Genomic DNA, 17,458 nt, shown 5'->3' on the forward strand with positions numbered 1-17,458 from the left:
AACACTTGTTTTTTTTTATTTTCTATGGCCTAATTTACATACGAGTAGTTACTAGCATTTGCTAGATAGTAGATATTTAATATTCTGTGAATAACCAATAAATTAAAAAAGTTATTATATTTTCACATTCATTGTATATATCCGTCTTCCATAAATACATGCGTACCAATTATTATACTGCCATCTTTCCAGACCATCCATCCAGAAATATCTATTAATCGCAAAAAAATAACACAAATTCAAGAAAACACCCCAAGTAATGCTAATAATCTAATACACTCCTAATTATGTTGAACATTATAATTTTATGATGGTGTAAACTGCATATTATATTTATTTGCAATATTTTTATTATTTTTGTTAAGACTTAAAAGTCCAACTTTATAACTTGAAAATAAATAAATAAATAAATAAAATAAGGTTACAATATTAATTAGGTGGAATATTGCTAGGTCAATAGTAGTTTGGAATGTAGTGTGAAGCAGAGAAGCGTGATAGCCGGATGGAGTGACACGTGGCAGATGAATCTGTTTCGAACTATGTATAGACAGTATTTGGTAGAGTGTCAGCCACCGCCGGCGAGCGGCGTTTGTCGCCACTTCAGATTATATGTATGATTCTAATAACTAAAATTGAATTTTACTATCTTACATTTATAGTTTTGTCGCTTTATATGTTTTTATAATTTTGGGCTTCAGCTTCACATTTAATACAATCAAATACTACTATATATTCTCGCCATTAATGTTAAATTCACAACCTCAATGCTTGTTATACTGACCAAATCGTCGTCATATTATAATTTCCGATTCTCAAAGATACTCTATCCGTACCATAAAAGATGTCTCACTTTCCTTTTTAGTTTGTCGATGTCATATTTTCATTTTTAGAAAAAGTTCTCTCACACAGTGATATAAATATTATATTTTTTCTTTCCACCTAACACACAAAATAAAATCTCCTAAAATCACGTGTTGTCCCACAAGTGTGACATCTTTTGTGGGACAAAGAGAGTATTTAAATTCTCGAAAACGGTAGATTAGCATAGTTCGATGTTATGCTATTAGGTCGGGAGAGGCGGACGCGGACGTCCCCGACGGACGTGAGGTATCCACGGCAGTCCGCCATTGTGGTGCCACGACGGACATCCCGATTTTTTATTTTTTTAAACTCTATATATACGGCTCATTGAGCTTCATTTCATTCGCACCACTTGTATTAACGGGTTTCTCTTCTCTCTCTACGTTTCTATCGGTATATCCAAAATGGCTAGTGTTGGTGGTAGTGGTAGTGATGCGGGTGGCAGTGGTGGGGATGCTGATGACGCACGCCGGCAAATTAATGAAGAGGTGCGGGCCTATACGTCCCGGGAGATAAATCGCAAGATACAAGCGGCCTTGCAGCAGCAGCCGGCGGTACCCCGCCCCATCCATCGTCGAGCTGTAGTACCCTGGGACCACCTCGCTACACATCGTCGGTTGTACGAGGACTACTTCGCTCCGGAGCCGCGATTTGGGGATAACTTATTCTGACGACGTTTTAGGATGCATCGTCCGCTATTTATGAGTATCGTGAGCGCCCATACAGAAGGCTCCGCAATCAGGCAGCTGGCATACGGAGGCGCGGCCGACATCTTCGACGAGTACCTCCACATCGGTGAGACGACTGCCCGTGATTGTCTGAAGTATTTTTGTGAGGGCGTTAGGGAGATTCGGGGATAGGTATCTTCGGAATCCTACCCCCGAAGACTGCCAGGCTCTGATGGATATGCACGGGAATCAGCCCGGGTTTCCGAGAATGTTGGGCAGCATAGATTGTATGCATTGGGAGTGGAAGAACTGCTCCGCCACCTGGAAAGGGGTGTACACTACCGACTTCAAAGGCAAGAATTCCACGATGATCCTCGAAGCCGTAGCTGACTACTGGCTATGGATTTGGCATGCGTATTTTGGAGTAGTCGGGTCGAACAATGACATCAACGTCCTCTAGTCGTCGCCCCTTTTCAACGAGCAGTGCATGGGCGTTGGTCCGGCCATCAGTTTCGTCGCTAACGGCAATCAGCACGATATGGGTTACTATTTGGCGGATGGGATATACCCTATGTGGCACGTCTTTGTGAAGACGATCAGATGCCCAGTAGAAGAAAAGAAGATCTACTTTGCGCAACGTCAGGAAGCATCGCGAAAGGATGTGGAGCGGGCATTTGGTGTGCTACAGGCTCGATGGGCGGCAGCGAAGGGTCCAACACGGCTGTGGTATATCGACTACATCGCTGATGTCATGTACATATGTATTATCATGCACAACATGGTTGTCGAAAATGAAGGTCAGCACCGACTGATTGGACCAATGATGATGTTGATGCTGCCAGTCCAAGCCACGGCGTGGCCACCGCCAATGTACGTATGGGGATACCCCATGGAGAGGCCGATCGGGTCCGTGCATTTGCCGACATGCGCCAACAAGAAGCTCATATTCGACTCCAGAACGATATAATTGAAGAGCTATGGACGTGGAGGGGTGCACGTTGATATTTATAATGTAATTTGTTTAATTTTTTTTTTTGAATTGTACTTTTTTTATTTATTTTTATTTAATGAAATTATTATTGCACTTTCTCCGTCCGTATTCATGTTGAAATTTTAATTCCGTAAATTGTTTAATTTGGTGAATTTTTATTGTTCTTGTTCGCCTGGATGTCCTTGGGGATGTCCGCTATTGTGCAGTGGGATGTCCTTATGACGTGGCAGAACGTGGCATTTGCTTTTGTATTTACATTGATTTCGCTGATTTATTATAATTTATAGTATGAACTGTTTCTCTACTGTTACTATGTTGTTTGGAACTTCTTATTCGATCGGGTTCTACTCGTATATACATAATTATTAATTTTAGATAGAGCTTTTTCTCATTTGTTGTTTGGAACTTCTTATTCGATCTGATTCTACTCGTATATACGTAATTATTAATTTTAGATAGAGCTTTTTCTCATTTGTTTACATTGATTTGTTTTTATAATTTGTATATGAACGCTTTCTTTGTCGTCCATTATTCCTTTGTTCTATTTTACAAGTAGCCTCTGGGTAGTAGATATCTATTGAATATATGTGAATAAAGGAAAAGTATCTAATGACCCATTGAGGTTATTAATTTACATTTCCTTTTTACAATGAATGATGAATGTGATACTATAATTAACAAATAATTCGACACCATTACATTGATCTTCTCTGGATTCCATAGCCATCAATGTTTAAATAATTCAAAATATTAGAATGAAAAAGAATAGATAATCATTATGCCAGTATAATACTGGGAGAGACATAATGACATTGGTCTTAATTAATTAAAATCAGTAAAGGTTTTAAATTTTTAATAATGACCATTGAAAGACAAATATGACTGGATTACTTATTAGACCAGATCAGATCACACTATCCAAATTCCGAATTATTATCCGCATATGGCATTATTCTACATTTCCTGTCACACGTGGCTATTGCTTTACAAATTACAATCATCCAAAGATATAACCAAAAAGAGCAAGAAAATCTCTTTTCATATAAGAATTCAGACACCGGAAAATTGGCACTCTAATCCCTAAACGAATTCATCTCACTAGCTAGAAATTACAGAATTTATAGTTAGTGATTCAATTCACACAACTCATAATAATCAAACATTGCCAAAACCCCTTGAGATTTCAACTAAATAATCAGTTAAAATAGGTCGAAAAGGGGGCTTTTTTTTTACAGATGATAATCATACAAACTACGAGCATGCCGACGTTATTTATGACGATGCCGACTTGCAGGAGATTACTGCCGGCGCGGGAGAAGGTGTCGACTGACACCGCCGTCAATTCATAAAAATCGATTTTTTTTTATTAATTTTAATCCCATGTCTGGTTAACTTCGATGACAAATTAATCAAGCTTTAATTTTTATGTACAAAGGCCAAAATAGTAGCAGCACGTACTAACAAGCTAGACATGAGCAATTTAAAAAGATGTAGCATATCATTCCTCCCTCTCCACGGCCGAATTTGCCAACCGTAGTATCTTTACGATTCCACTGGAGTTAGCAGCAGCAATCATTTGAAATTTTTTCCTCCAACACACACTTGTTACAAAATGACCAATATTCTCTTCTTCTAATGTTGGGTCAATGCTTCCAAATTTGTGGCAACAAATAGGCATGGGTAGAGATTTGTAATAAGCATATACCTGAAACATAAACAAATCCCTTCATCTTCTCATCTTACTTTATTTTCTAAAAATGTTATTCTTAAATTATAGCCTATATTTTGATCATATGATGTCTTTCTAGCTCAAATTTACAAATAAATAAAAAAGCTTGTATCTATATATGTCAATCTTAATAGTACGATTCAAAATTATCGATCAAATGAAGTTAGATTTGATGATACTACCGCCATTCTTTTCTACACATATTTTTTTGAAATAGAAGAAGACAGTCGAATGACATCATTTTGATTTGATAAAAACTTACGTTATCAGATTACAATTTTAGCCCTTGTTAAAGTTTCTACCCTCGTTCCGTTCCTTCACTTCAGGCAGCAAATCATTTTCACTCAAAATCGATCCCCAAAAAAAAATTAAAAAAAATTAAAAAAAATAAAAAAATTAAAAACAAAAAATAAAAACCTAAGCTTACCTCATTGGTTTCAGAACCACATGCTAGGTATCCATCCAGAACTGCAAGCCCAACAAAGTTCTACAAAACAAAAAGGATGATAAACAATAATCAAGAATAATAGTACTTGACAAAATAGAAAACATGGTACTACTATGAAATAGCAAAAGCTACTAACCTTATCATTAGTATGGCCTCTAAATGTTAAAGTGGAAGCATGAGGGGGAGACACACCATCTAAGGTTGTTGCCTTGAGATCCCATAGCTTCAATGTGTTGTCTATGGAAGCCGACACTATCGTCTCCGAATCTAGAAACCTTACATAGCTAACCGCATTGTCGTGACCGGCTAATGTGCACCATGGGATTCTTGTATGTCGAAGATCGTAACAATAGATTCTATAATCCGCGGATCCAGAAGCTACGAGATGGGACGAACACGGAGAAAATTGTACACAACAAACGTTTGCGGGATTCCAGATAGTTTCCGTGGAGTTTCTCTGTCGGATCAAGGTGGAATATATCATGATTTATTACATTTGGATTGCAAATATACTACGCCCTTTGTCCTTAAAAGACCGTCTATTTTTGTCATTTTGGTACGTTCAAAAAAATTAGTAGTATGATATTGATACCTGGTTGATGCTCCATATTTTAAGAGAACAATCATCACTGCCACTAGCAAATATTTTTGCATCCACATGAGAGAAATCAATGGTCCAAGCTCTCTTGTTATGCTCCTTGTACTGCCCGAATCTTTGTCCCGTGCTTGCATCCCATATCTACGGCCGAAGAAGCAATGTAACTCGATAATTAATCACACAAAAACAAATTTAATTGCATGATGTTAAGAAATACCTGCACCTCACCATCATAGTCAGTTGAGGCCAAATGATTTCTGATGTGGTTATTCCAGCAAATACAAGTGAACTTCGATTTATTCGACATCTCAAGTAGTGGATACTGAACATCAACATAATCATTCAATAGTGAATGAAACTCGAATATTTTGATCTTCTTCGAAACCCCAGCAACAGCAAGGTACTCTTCTTCAGGGTCGAAACACAAAGAGCAAATCACCTTATTTGTTGAGCTAAGAATATCGTCGTTTCTCAGAATCCCACAAACTTCGAATTTGTCATACCGAGCAAACTTGCAGACGCCATCGAAGAAGGTTCCAATACGCTCTACGTGTTTCTCTTCATGTCGAGTTCCATCTTGAGACAAGTGGTCGCGTCTTCTCAGGACATCGCTGTCTGATCGTGTCATATGTGGCATTTCGTTGTCTAGCTGGCTAGATCTCACGGAAAAGTAAGCACTTTCTAGCTCCTTCATGTTTCCCAACAACTTGTGTTTCAGCATATTCATACTGTAAACTGAGCTAGATGGGCTCTCAAACTGACCCTTCGCAGCTGAGTAACTTCGCCATCTCTCGACCATCTTGACATCGGAATCTAAGAAATCCAAAGTTTTCAACAAACTGGAGGCCTTATTCAGTTTTTCTTCCTTTAGTTTGACAAGAAAATGAATCAAGAGATCGAATTCAACATCATCAACCATTTCAACACATGATGCTTCCTCGTTGTTGGGACTTCTTGCGGTTTCAAGTCCAGACAGCAAATCAGATTGCAGGATTTCCCTATTCACAAATCATAAAATATTCAAGAATGATGTGTACAAACAAATGTTAATGTAATAGAAATGCTAAAGTGGATATGCTTCTAGTCGCAAGTGCTTTGGCATTTCATTACATCATTAAACGAAGGCAACAATGGTACCTAGTTGTAGGGCGAGAAGAAGGTTCGGGGTGAAGCAGCCAAAGACAAAATCCAGCTTCCTTGTGATTTCTGGAAAGAAAACTCGGAGGCAAGATACGATGGTGCAAATCTGCCATAGCTGCAGTGTGCGCTTCAATTGATTCAAAATGGCACAAAAACTGTAGAAAGATCGATTGATCAAGTAAAATAAATAACAGAACAACATACCACAAAATTTATGAACACATAAAATTCTTAAACAAAATTTATGGAACTTTTACTGACCTCAAATAATAGAAGTCCCAAAGAGTAAACATTTAGTGAAAGTAAGTCTCTTGTTTTGAAGCCTTCAGGAAAAGCATACCATTTCTCTTCAAGCTGAACATTTTGATAAGTCAACCACCTTTTCCCCGTAGAAAAATCTTGCACACCCCATAGCTCAGTCTCTGTCGTGGAACCGATGTATTCAACATCCCCGGTGTCTAACAAGATAAACGAAGATGGCTGGAGTTCTAGCAGGGCGATGCCCTGAACGTGCGACACATTCACTACTTGCACGATCCGCTTGAACAAGAGCATTTTGTCGTTCTTGCTTGCATCAACACCACCCTTGGATTCTAACCATTCTCTCAAGTTAGTGAAGCTAGTAGAAGACATATTCCTAATGTTTGGGCCTTCTATCACATCAGAAGATATACTAGAGTCCATATTCATTTGCTTATTCGGTGAAAACTCTACATCTTGTAAGCTCATAAATGCCCTCTTTAGCTCTTTCCTTGAGCATGATTTCGAAGAATCTTTGCTACGAGATTCAAATTCTTCGTCTATTATCCTACTATTTTGCCCTGTCCATCCAATTGATTGAGACCCTTGTTTGTGATCATGGTTTATCATTTCGTTAGAACTTGAGCAACCAGCATCATTTCTGAGATAGGGACTTCTTCTCAAAATAGGTGTGACATCAGTTGAAAATGTTTCACCTCTGTTTAAACTATCAAAATGGGTGAGAGTTGAACTTCTAGGGCAATTACTATTACTATTACTATTACTAGGATTGGTAGGAATATTGGAATCTCTCATACTAAATTCTGTAGATTCATTTGCAGCAATATCATCTTGTTTTTCCTCCATTGCAAGCCCAAAAATTGGACCTTCCACTACAAGTGAAAATCAAGATATTTGTTGGTATGTGAGTATTTGCAAAGCTTATCTCTAATATTAGAAATCAAGAATTCCTTTGCAAATTGCACGAGATAATTTTCAATGTTGAGGTCATAATATTAATACTACTAAGTATTATTGATTATTAAAAATCAAGTTATGAAATGAGAAACTCACTCACAACTTCAATAATAGAAAGAAAAAAACAAGAATTATCAGAAAAAAGAGATTGAAAGTGCTGGAATTTGTACACATTCTTGTGTACAAATTCCAGCAATTTATAAAAAGGTAAAAGGGTTAAGTTGCAAATACATTCTTTGACATTTTAGCAAATAGCTGGAAGACTTACATTTTTAGGTGCTTGTGATGGGAACGAAGAAAGAAGCCATGTTGCAGAGAAATTAGTGGATATGAAGCTGGGAATTTAGGCAAATTCTTTTACTAAAATAAACACTTTTTTTCTTTTCTTGAAATTCGAGGATTTTAATAGCAGTAGAAAAGCTGGAATTTTGAAAGAGAAGAAGACACATTGGCTTAGTAAATTTGAAAGGTGGTCAGTGGCCCATAGCAGCACGTGGGGCTCTCCATTTTTAGCCAATGAAGCTTCTTTACTTCCCATGGCTTCATGAACATGCACGTGACCTTTTCTTTTTTACTAATATTTTATTTTTTCCTTAATGTGAAAGAATTTGAGGTCTATCTTATTTTTGGTGCGGTGAGTAGAGTACATTAAGAGAATATTTCATTATATTTTAAAGCCACAATTTAATTGATAACATTTGTCTTTTACTACTAGTTTGTGAGTTAGAGCACCCGCAACACGGGCCGCCCTCGTTCCGCGTTTCGTACCGGTGGAACGGAACCGGCGCGCGACGCGTTGCGGAGGTGCGTTCCGTCTCCGTGTCGTGCCCATGCCGTCGCGGGGGCCGTCGCCGCGAGACGCGGCACGGCTTGTGTCGCCACGCGCTTCGGCGACGTGGCTCGCCCTGCGTCGTGCGTGACGCCCACTCGCCGGCCTGCGAGTGGGCGTCGTCACGCTGACGCAATAAATTCATTTTTTTTAAAAAATGAATTTTTAAAAAAATATTTTTTATTTATAAAAATTGTTTTATATTTAAAAATAATTTTTACAAATAAATGAATACTAGAAATTCGTATTAGCCCATATATATTTGATGGGCTTGCGAATTTATGAAACTCATTCTTGGTTGTCTCACTTTTATAGAGACATCCTTAAATATTTCATGTTCCACTTTCGATGTGGGACAAACTCATTCTTGATTATCACTATTTTATAGAGACATCCTTGAATATTTTATGTTCCACTTTCGATGTGGGACAAACTCATTCTTGGTTATCTCTATTTTATAGAGACATCCTTGAATGTTTTATGTTCCACTTTCGATGTGGGACAAACTCATTCTTGGTTGTCTCTATTTTATAGAGACATCCTTGAATGTTTTATGTTCCACTTTCGATGTGGGACAAACTTATTCTTGGTTGTCTCTATAAAATTGTATTTTAAATTATGTCATTTTTTATTTTTTTATGATTTTAATTATGCCTTTTTCTATTTTTTTGAATTTTAAGTTGTAATGTTATTTTAATTTTAATGAAGTGTGTTTGTTTTAATTGAATTGGGTTGGAAATAAAAATAAAAAATGAAATTGAATGAATAGTAATTTAAGGAACGGTTAAGGAGCGGATAAGAAACGGAGGGTTGCAGGTTTCGTTCCTTAGTTAAGGAATGGAGTAAAAAAGTACAGTGGGGCCCGCAAATAGTAGTTTAAGGAACGGTTTAGGAACGGTGGGGGAACAGCGTTGTGGATGGCCTTAGAGTTATAACAAACGATAGTTATTACAGTGTCTTTTGAGAAAATTGAAAGGGTGTATTTTGAAATAATAAATCATAGTGGAATTATGTATAATTGTTGCCTATCATACTATGATAAATTAAGCTGCAGTTTAAAACCATATTTTGAGAAACGTTTATAAATTGTAGGAGCTTTTTTTACAACTTTCAAGTGGTTTTGGATCTTATTTTGTCAATCACTTATCGAGATAATTAATAATTTGAATAATATCCCAAGATTGATACTTAATTTGAATAAAAAGTAGTACTACAAAATTTATGGGAAGCATAACTGTGTAACAAGAAACTTGTGTTTTATGGAATGGCTAAAGGAAATGTTTTATCCTACTATTAAAAAACTTTTTATTCAATTACACTAGTAGAAATGTCAATAGCCTTTTAATCCAGCAACTTTTTTCCAATTTTTCCAACCAAAAAAATTCACTATGTTAAACAAGTTCCTTCTATTTTTCCTCTCAAAAAACAGCTTGTACACAAAAGTATACAACCAACAAAAAAGCCAATCATCTTCAGCAATTGAATTCCAATTCTGAATATCCATGGTTTTGTAAATCTAAACAGTCATTTTCTTCTTTTAAAATTCGAAGAACCAAAAGTTAGAACCTATACAACACTTGAACAAAATATAAAATTAAAAATGAACCTTCAACATTTTTATAGCCTTCACTTCCAAATTCTCGAATGTATGGTTAGGCCCTCACCTTTATAGCTCCATTTTCGACGACCCTGAAAAACACGATGATCACTACGCGAAATTGACAGAGAACACTAGTTTGTATCGCATCAAGAAATGTGATCGATCGGTTGTAATTACCATTTGGCCCCATGCTGCCGGATGGATCAGGATCGAATCCCATTTGGAGAAGACCTTGGAGCTCAGTGTTCCATATATGCTGCAGCAAAATGCTATAAGACTACACTAAACAAGAATATGTCGACAGAACACTACTGAGGTGCCTTTGTGTTTACCTGGGATAACGAATGAAATGGTGGACCTGTGCCCGGGGCATTGTTGAAGGCTCCTTGGGGATATGGAGGGAACGGGAAGGACGGACTCAGCCCTGGATTAACTCCGAGCGGGGTGGTATTCCCGCCACGCAAGTGAAGAATCTAAAAACAAAAAATGAAATATGAATTTGGTTGTTTAACAAAATGAGTTATAGACAAGGTGAGAGTCTCTCACATCTTTGGATAAAATCCTGTCTATGTCCATGTTGAGCTCTGGATTCACGGTAGCAAGCTTCATCGATAAAAACTGCAACGAAAATGGAATATACATTTACTACATTACAGTCACATGATCTCCCAAAGGTTTCCAAACAATGTCCAAATACTAATTCGAAAAAACTAATTAAGAAGGGCAACAATGGTGTTTTTTAGCTTGGTTGTTCGAGAACTTCATACTAAATCTAGTAATGATTGAGCCACACATTTTTACAAGATGTTGATTTGACTCCCAAACAACACTTACATACAAGATTATGAAAGGATTAATACAGTTCAAAGTTTATCTCTTGAGCGAGTCCCCCAAAAATAAGTTCTTTCATTTCCTACGTTGTACTAATACTAAACCAAATATCGAATTATCCTATTGAATCTCAGATACTGGTTAAACAAAACACATAGATCTGTCCGAATTACGAAAAGGAGGCTGTCAATTGCTCTTCGTCGTACATGTATTGTAATTCTTGTATGTTTATATTCCTAGCTAACCTGAGTCTCACAAAATGCTTATTCTAAGGTAAAAGACAATGACTTTATTCATGAATATACAATTTACAAACACTCACAAAAGCAGCATTATTTCCAAAATCAGATAGCTTATGTGTATATCAGGATGTAAAACTACGTCGTCATCTAAGCTTCTTGACAGATACAGGTGCAGCAATATCATAGTAAAGAACAAGACACGAACAAATCACACAGAAAACAAAGGCATGAGAAATTTTATCAAACCACGATGCATACCTCAACTTGTTGTTGAAGTGATTGCACATAGTTGATAATCTCATCAAGCATCATCGCTTTCCCAGTAATCTTGAACATAAAATTTCCCAAAATAAGTTAGAAATTTTCCAATTCAATCACAAAATTGGAAGGTAAGCTGCAAAAATCAGTACCTTATTGCAGCCAGGAACCAGTTCCTGAAGCAATCTCATTCTCTCACTAATCTTCTCTCTTCTCACCTGCAGTTGAGCAGTTCAATTAGCTATTTTTCGACAATCAACCAAATAGATTTTTCATTTCACTCAAGAAACTTGGTTTCAAATTGAGATTTTACCCTTTCTGCAAGGCTGTGACTGTTTGTTGCCTGTCCCCTTTTGGCTCTCACATGAATGTAATCATCTTTAGATGGCTCTGCACCACTCTGATCATCCTTGGCTTGCTTCACAGCTTGCTTACCACGACTGATACCTTTCTCGAACTTCTGTTTCATTTCATCATCTTCTTTAGATGTATCCCCAGAGGGATCCTTGTGCTGTTCTTCTTCACCACTCTACATTAATCACAATGGAGCCAAAAACACATAAATATATGCCAAACGACAAACAACACACACACACACAAACACGCTCACGTGGAGTAGCAAGAAGTTCACCTTTGGTGAAGCTCGTTGCTGCACCTCCCTCTTCCTCTTCCCGTAAGGTGAAGCTCCCAATATCCCACCATCCGAATTCGGGCAATGATCTTGTGAAACCCCCTTACTGAAATTTGGCGAATCGGAGTTATGGCCGAAGGAAGTGGCCATCTCAGAGAAGCTGCCACTCCCGAAACCAGGGATTCTCGGCACCAAATCAACAAGACCAGAATCAGAGGGGAACTGAGCCAAAGAGCCACACATTGTCTGATTCTCCAACACGAGTGGATTATTGGCAAACTCACTCTGAGAAACAATGTTGGAATTCCCAAAATCCCCACTTTGACCCAATGACACAATTGGATCCCAGTTAGAGCCATAGAACATGGATTCTGAACACATTGTCACTCCTGAAACTTTGTCAGAAGCTGAATTTGTGCCCCCTATTCCTGAATTCATATCCCTACCACCACCTCTGTGTTGGAACACTCTACCCCCACTCCCCTCAGACCCCATTATCAATCAAACAATAAATTAGAGAGAAGCCCCGAATTTGGAACACCCCAAATTCAAGAATTGCAGTTTCAATTTAGGTGAAATAGGGTTTTAATTAAGCAAGAATGGGTGGTAAAATGTCTTGCAAGACTCAAATGAACTTCGCAGCTTTACAGCACTGAGTGTTGAGATAAAGAAAGTAAAAGCAATACCTAATTGCAGCATCCAATTCACAGAAAGGGGAAAAAAAGTTGAAATCAAATGTACCAGGCAGAATATCAGCACTTCACCATCTCTCTCTATCTATCCATCTATATTACTCTTCTTTCGAGATCAAGAACTACTCTAAGCTGAAAAAGAATGAATCTTTCAGAGGTTAAAGGAAGACAGTGGGCATTGGCTAAGTAACAGCTCACAAACTATTGGGGAAAAGCAGATTCCCTTTCCTCTTTTCCCTTACAAGAATTTACAAAACAAATAAACTGAATCTGCAGAAATGGTTAAGTCTGAATTAAGGTGAGTAAACTAATAGTAATATATTGTAGAAGATTTAACCGAGAGGAAGTGAAGAACCCCACAAGAATCCAAGAAAAGCTAAATTGCAAGGAGCCTTTTGTGATATTCTCAAATGTTGCAGCTAAAATTGAGTAGAGAAAAGCAGGGAATTCCACTTTGACATATAAACAAACAGTTTGTGGGCAGAGGTAAAGAGGCAGTACATTTTTATACTGCGCTTATGATTGCTGTCAACAGCATCATATGCTTGCTTAAGTCACACAAGAAAAAGGAGCGAATTCACCAACTGGGTACTTGTAGAAACAGCAAAGGATGCATCAAGTTTTCCCACTTTTAGTACTCTATAATGATGACAAATATATATTCTATAATTTCATTGACAGTTCATTAATAGTAATAAAATGTGCTTCATTAGGTAGTCTACCATTAGACCTCCACTTTATCACTTCTAATTTTTCCGACTTCTTTTTTTTTCCCTTTTAACAACTTATTTAAGTCCATTATTTATATACACTCATTTAATTTTAATACTCTCTCCATTTTTTAAAAATAGCAACTATTTTCATTTTTGGTAATTCCTTAAAAATAAAAACTTTAGAATCTTTCTATTTTAGGACATAGTCCTTACAATCCACTAACTCTACTTTCATTACTTTTTCTCTTCATCTCTCTTATTTTACTCATTTTTCTTTTCCTTTCTCTTAGTTTATTAATTATTCTCACTTACTTTATCAATTGTACATTAAAACTCATGTCATTTTAAATGTTTCTATTATTTTAATACGGAGGGAGTAATAATTATAGTCTCTCACTGTTCGCTATTAATATGATCGAATTAATACTATAGTATTTTTCTCGATAAAAACATCACATGCACCATTTTAAACTTAGAATTGAAAAGGACAATATTCGATTTGGTGGATTAAATAAATTTAATCTTACGAATGCTATTTGATAAATAAGATTCGATATTTAATTTGGAAACAATGTCATAGAATTACTCTTTAACTTAAGAGTATTGGCATTAACATGAGACAAAATTAATCTAGAACTAATTTTAAATAATTCCAATCCTGATTTTTTTTTGTTTGAGAATTATGGGAAATTAACATGAAATTTTAGGTAGTACTTTTGATTTTAAAAGACAGGCTAACAACTTCCAACTGCTCTTGCAGGTTAAATTATTACACAACCTAATCTTTTGCCTCTTTTCCCCCTACACTTTACTCCTTATTAATTTTAATTTCCATAACTTTACTTTTCTTTTTTTAAACAAAAAAAATCATCATCATGGTTTTGAAGATGTTCTTCTCTTCCATATCAAGATTGCCTCTCATCTTTATCCTATTTTCATTTTTTTACTGACACACACATTAATTTCCTTCTCTCTCTCACACACACACACACTAATTTATCTTTGCTGTTACACACTCATTTCTCTCAGTGCTAACTAACCCATAACAATTCTTTTAAGAGAGTCCATCATCATCATTCTCCATAGGGTGCACCATTCATCACTCTTGCTAAACACACCACACACACTAAAAAAATTACTACTACTATACTATTAGTATATTATTTCTAAAACAGGATTCGGGAGATATTGTTTTCTTGAATAATTATGGAGATGAACAAAAAAGTTAGTATTATGTGGGAAAAATGTGTAAAACTAATAGAAATGTGCCATGTAGGCAGAAGTGGGAGTTGTACATTTGAGGGTTTTAAGGTTGCACCTCAGGTGATGCAGATGTACAGTATAGTTTCCCATGTTAATTTGGTTTTGGTTAAGTAAATTAATACAAGTGTCAGAGCAGTCTTTTTCTTTTACTCTAGGCTTTGGTGATAAGAATAATGGAATCTCATTCACCTAATTTTACTCCTTTGTCCTTGTACAAGTTTCCAGCTGTCGGCCTCCTACTTTAGCTTTAGTTTGATTAATTAAATCAAGACGATCAACACTAATTCTACTCACTTTCCTTTTATGTTAATAAAGTTATTTTTATTTTTGGCAAGATGTGATTCTCTTTTTACTTTATTTTCTCTTCGTCTCTCTTACTTTATTCATCGTTCATTTAACACACTATTCTTAAACTCAATTACGAAAGGAAATGTCTTTATTAACAAGTAAATGAAGAATTATATAATATTTTTTGAAAATTAAGTATCAAGTATAGGATTAATGTCGAGTTCTGTTATTCCAATCGAATAATATTCATAAAGAGTTTCTTATCCGACTCATCGAACCAAACATCCTCTTAGTATTTTGTTAATTAAAATTTAGTTACAAGCTCACTTCTTCACAAAGAAAATGTGTTTTTTTTAAAAAAATAAAGAAAAATACCAGCTATTTTATGGTCAAAGTCTGATTCTCCAGTCATTGTTTTATGTAAGGCTGTGATCTTGCTGGATACTGAAGCCATTCCCAAATCAAATAGGTGCCTAAATTTGGCATCAAATCTCTCTTAGACTTTTTTAATGTATATTATTTTTGAGTTTATTAGGATTTCTATAAAATTAAAATTTGTGTTAGAATACTTAATAATTTTATATTTTAAATTGAAATTGCAGAGGGGAGAGCAAGAATCGAATAATTTGGAAACTGAAGAATCAAATTAGTTAACAGTGCAACAAATTATTTTTATTAATCTTGATTATCATATATTTATTCAAATTGTGAATAATCAAAAAATATATTTAAATAAAATTTATATATAATTAAAATTTATGCTTTTTATAATAACTAAAAAGTGACATGATTGAAATAAAAAAACTGCTGCATAGAGTCTCATTATTCACAAATTCACTTTTAAAGACCGAACTAGAGACCAAATTAGGGTCATCCATTTTCTTAATCTTGTGGTTAGGATTAATTTACAATTAATTTAATATTTTATTCAATAAATTTTAAAATTTTTAAAATTGTTATTTTTATTTTTTTTAATTTTTTTTTTAAAAAAATTAAAACGTTATGAAGTATGTTATTCAATAAAAAAAATTTTATTCACTAAATAATGAACTAAATGAAGTATGTTATGAAGTAATTTTGACATGTTATTGAAATACATTAATGATACAACAAATTTTAGTGTTAAACGTTAAGCGGTAGTAATGAACTATATCCAATAAATAATTAACCAAATGAACGTTAGTAATGAAGTAAATATGACATTTTATTGAAATACAATGTTAATTGTGTTAAACGTCAAGCAGTAGTAATGAACTTATTACTTCATTCAGTCTGCTATTACTTCATTCCATTAGTTTATTACTTCATTACGTTAGTTTATTACTTCATTCAATCATGTTATTACTTCATTCCATTAGTTTATTACTTCATAATGCGTTATGACATAATTATCTTTCAGTTGAAGTAAATTCGGTATGTAATGAATGCGAAAATTTACTCCATAACATACGTTCATTTAGTTCATTATGTAGTGAATATAGTTCATTATTTACTCCAACAAGTTTTTATTGAATAAAAAAAAGTTTTAAAAAAACTATTTTTTTAATTAAAAAATTAAAAAAATTTAAAGTAAAAAATTAAAAAAACTAAAAATTTTAAAATTAAAAAAGTATTTATTGAATAAAATATTAAATTAATTGTAAATTAATCCTAACCACAAGATTAAGAAAAATAGATGGCCCAAATTTGATCTCCAGTTCGGTCTTTAAGAAGGGCTCATAACTCTTGCTGCATGTGTTTATATATAGTTTGGTATATAATTAGTCATCATTAATAAAAAGTGAAAGAAAAATAAGAAAAGGAATTAAATTGAAAAGAACAAGAAATATAAATTGAAAATTCTTAGGGCTTCACCGCATCGAACGCTTCAATCGCAGCAGCCACATCACTTATCTTTACAATAATAAAGTGTGTTGTGAATGCTTCTATTAACTTCAAGGTTTTGCTATTAGTATAATATCATGCTATTAGTATAACTAGTATCACGCTTGTGCTATGCACAAATTAATATATTTTTAAAATAATAATTTTTAATTTTAAATTAATTAAACAAAATTAGAATAAATATTAACAGAGCTTCGTCTGTGCTTAGATATGAAATTATATTATTATACTAACCGGTATCACGCATGTGCTATGCACAGATTAATATATTTTTAAAACATTAATTTTAAATTTTAAATTAATTAAACAAAATTAGAATCAATATTAACAATGAACAATATGAGTAACAACATTGAAGCATAATAAATTTGAAACAAATCACATAATATAATGTTTAAGCATTAAATCATGGAGCAGGAAGATAAACATTTATCATAATAAATAACTCGTTTGTCATCTTTAAAGCCGTTCGCCTCACCTAAAACTACAATAAAAAAACAAAATCAATTTGCAATGCACAAAATCAATAATCAATATGTATAGCTACTTTCGTCTAACAATTTGTATAGTTTTC

The 17,458-nt window shown here is 34.8% G+C and overlaps 2 protein-coding genes across 3 annotated transcripts; both read right to left on the reverse strand.

Annotated features, from left to right (window-relative positions):
• Positions 1-3,862: 3,862 nt before the first annotated feature.
• Positions 3,863-8,080, reverse strand: LOC121754054 (protein SPA1-RELATED 2-like). 2 transcript variants are annotated; one of them, XM_042149394.1, is made up of 8 exons: positions 7,922-8,080; positions 6,697-7,568; positions 6,433-6,590; positions 5,519-6,293; positions 5,290-5,436; positions 4,834-5,154; positions 4,677-4,736; positions 3,863-4,225 (listed from the first exon to the last, which is right to left on the reverse strand). In XM_042149394.1, exons 2-8 carry the CDS (start codon positions 7,540-7,542, stop codon positions 4,019-4,021), a joined length of 2,514 nt encoding a protein of 837 aa, XP_042005328.1. In that variant the 5' UTR covers positions 7,543-7,568; positions 7,922-8,080; the 3' UTR covers positions 3,863-4,018. The 2 variants fall into 2 exon arrangements, with proteins under 2 accessions (XP_042005328.1, XP_042005320.1); XM_042149386.1 differs by having other exon boundaries at positions 5,513-6,293.
• A 1,847-nt stretch (positions 8,081-9,927) lies between these two features.
• Positions 9,928-13,375, reverse strand: LOC121801111 (transcription factor bHLH74-like). The gene is made up of 8 exons (XM_042200572.1): positions 12,045-13,375; positions 11,727-11,942; positions 11,566-11,631; positions 11,414-11,482; positions 10,629-10,700; positions 10,415-10,555; positions 10,260-10,338; positions 9,928-10,171 (listed from the first exon to the last, which is right to left on the reverse strand). The coding sequence occupies exons 1-8, from the start codon at positions 12,537-12,539 to the stop codon at positions 10,149-10,151; spliced, it is 1,161 nt and encodes a 386-aa protein (XP_042056506.1). The 5' UTR covers positions 12,540-13,375; the 3' UTR covers positions 9,928-10,148.
• Between the last annotated feature and the right edge of the window lie 4,083 nt (positions 13,376-17,458).

Source organism: Salvia splendens, chromosome 1, assembly GCF_004379255.2.
Source record: "Salvia splendens isolate huo1 chromosome 1, SspV2, whole genome shotgun sequence".
NCBI lineage: Eukaryota > Viridiplantae > Streptophyta > Magnoliopsida > Lamiales > Lamiaceae > Salvia > Salvia splendens.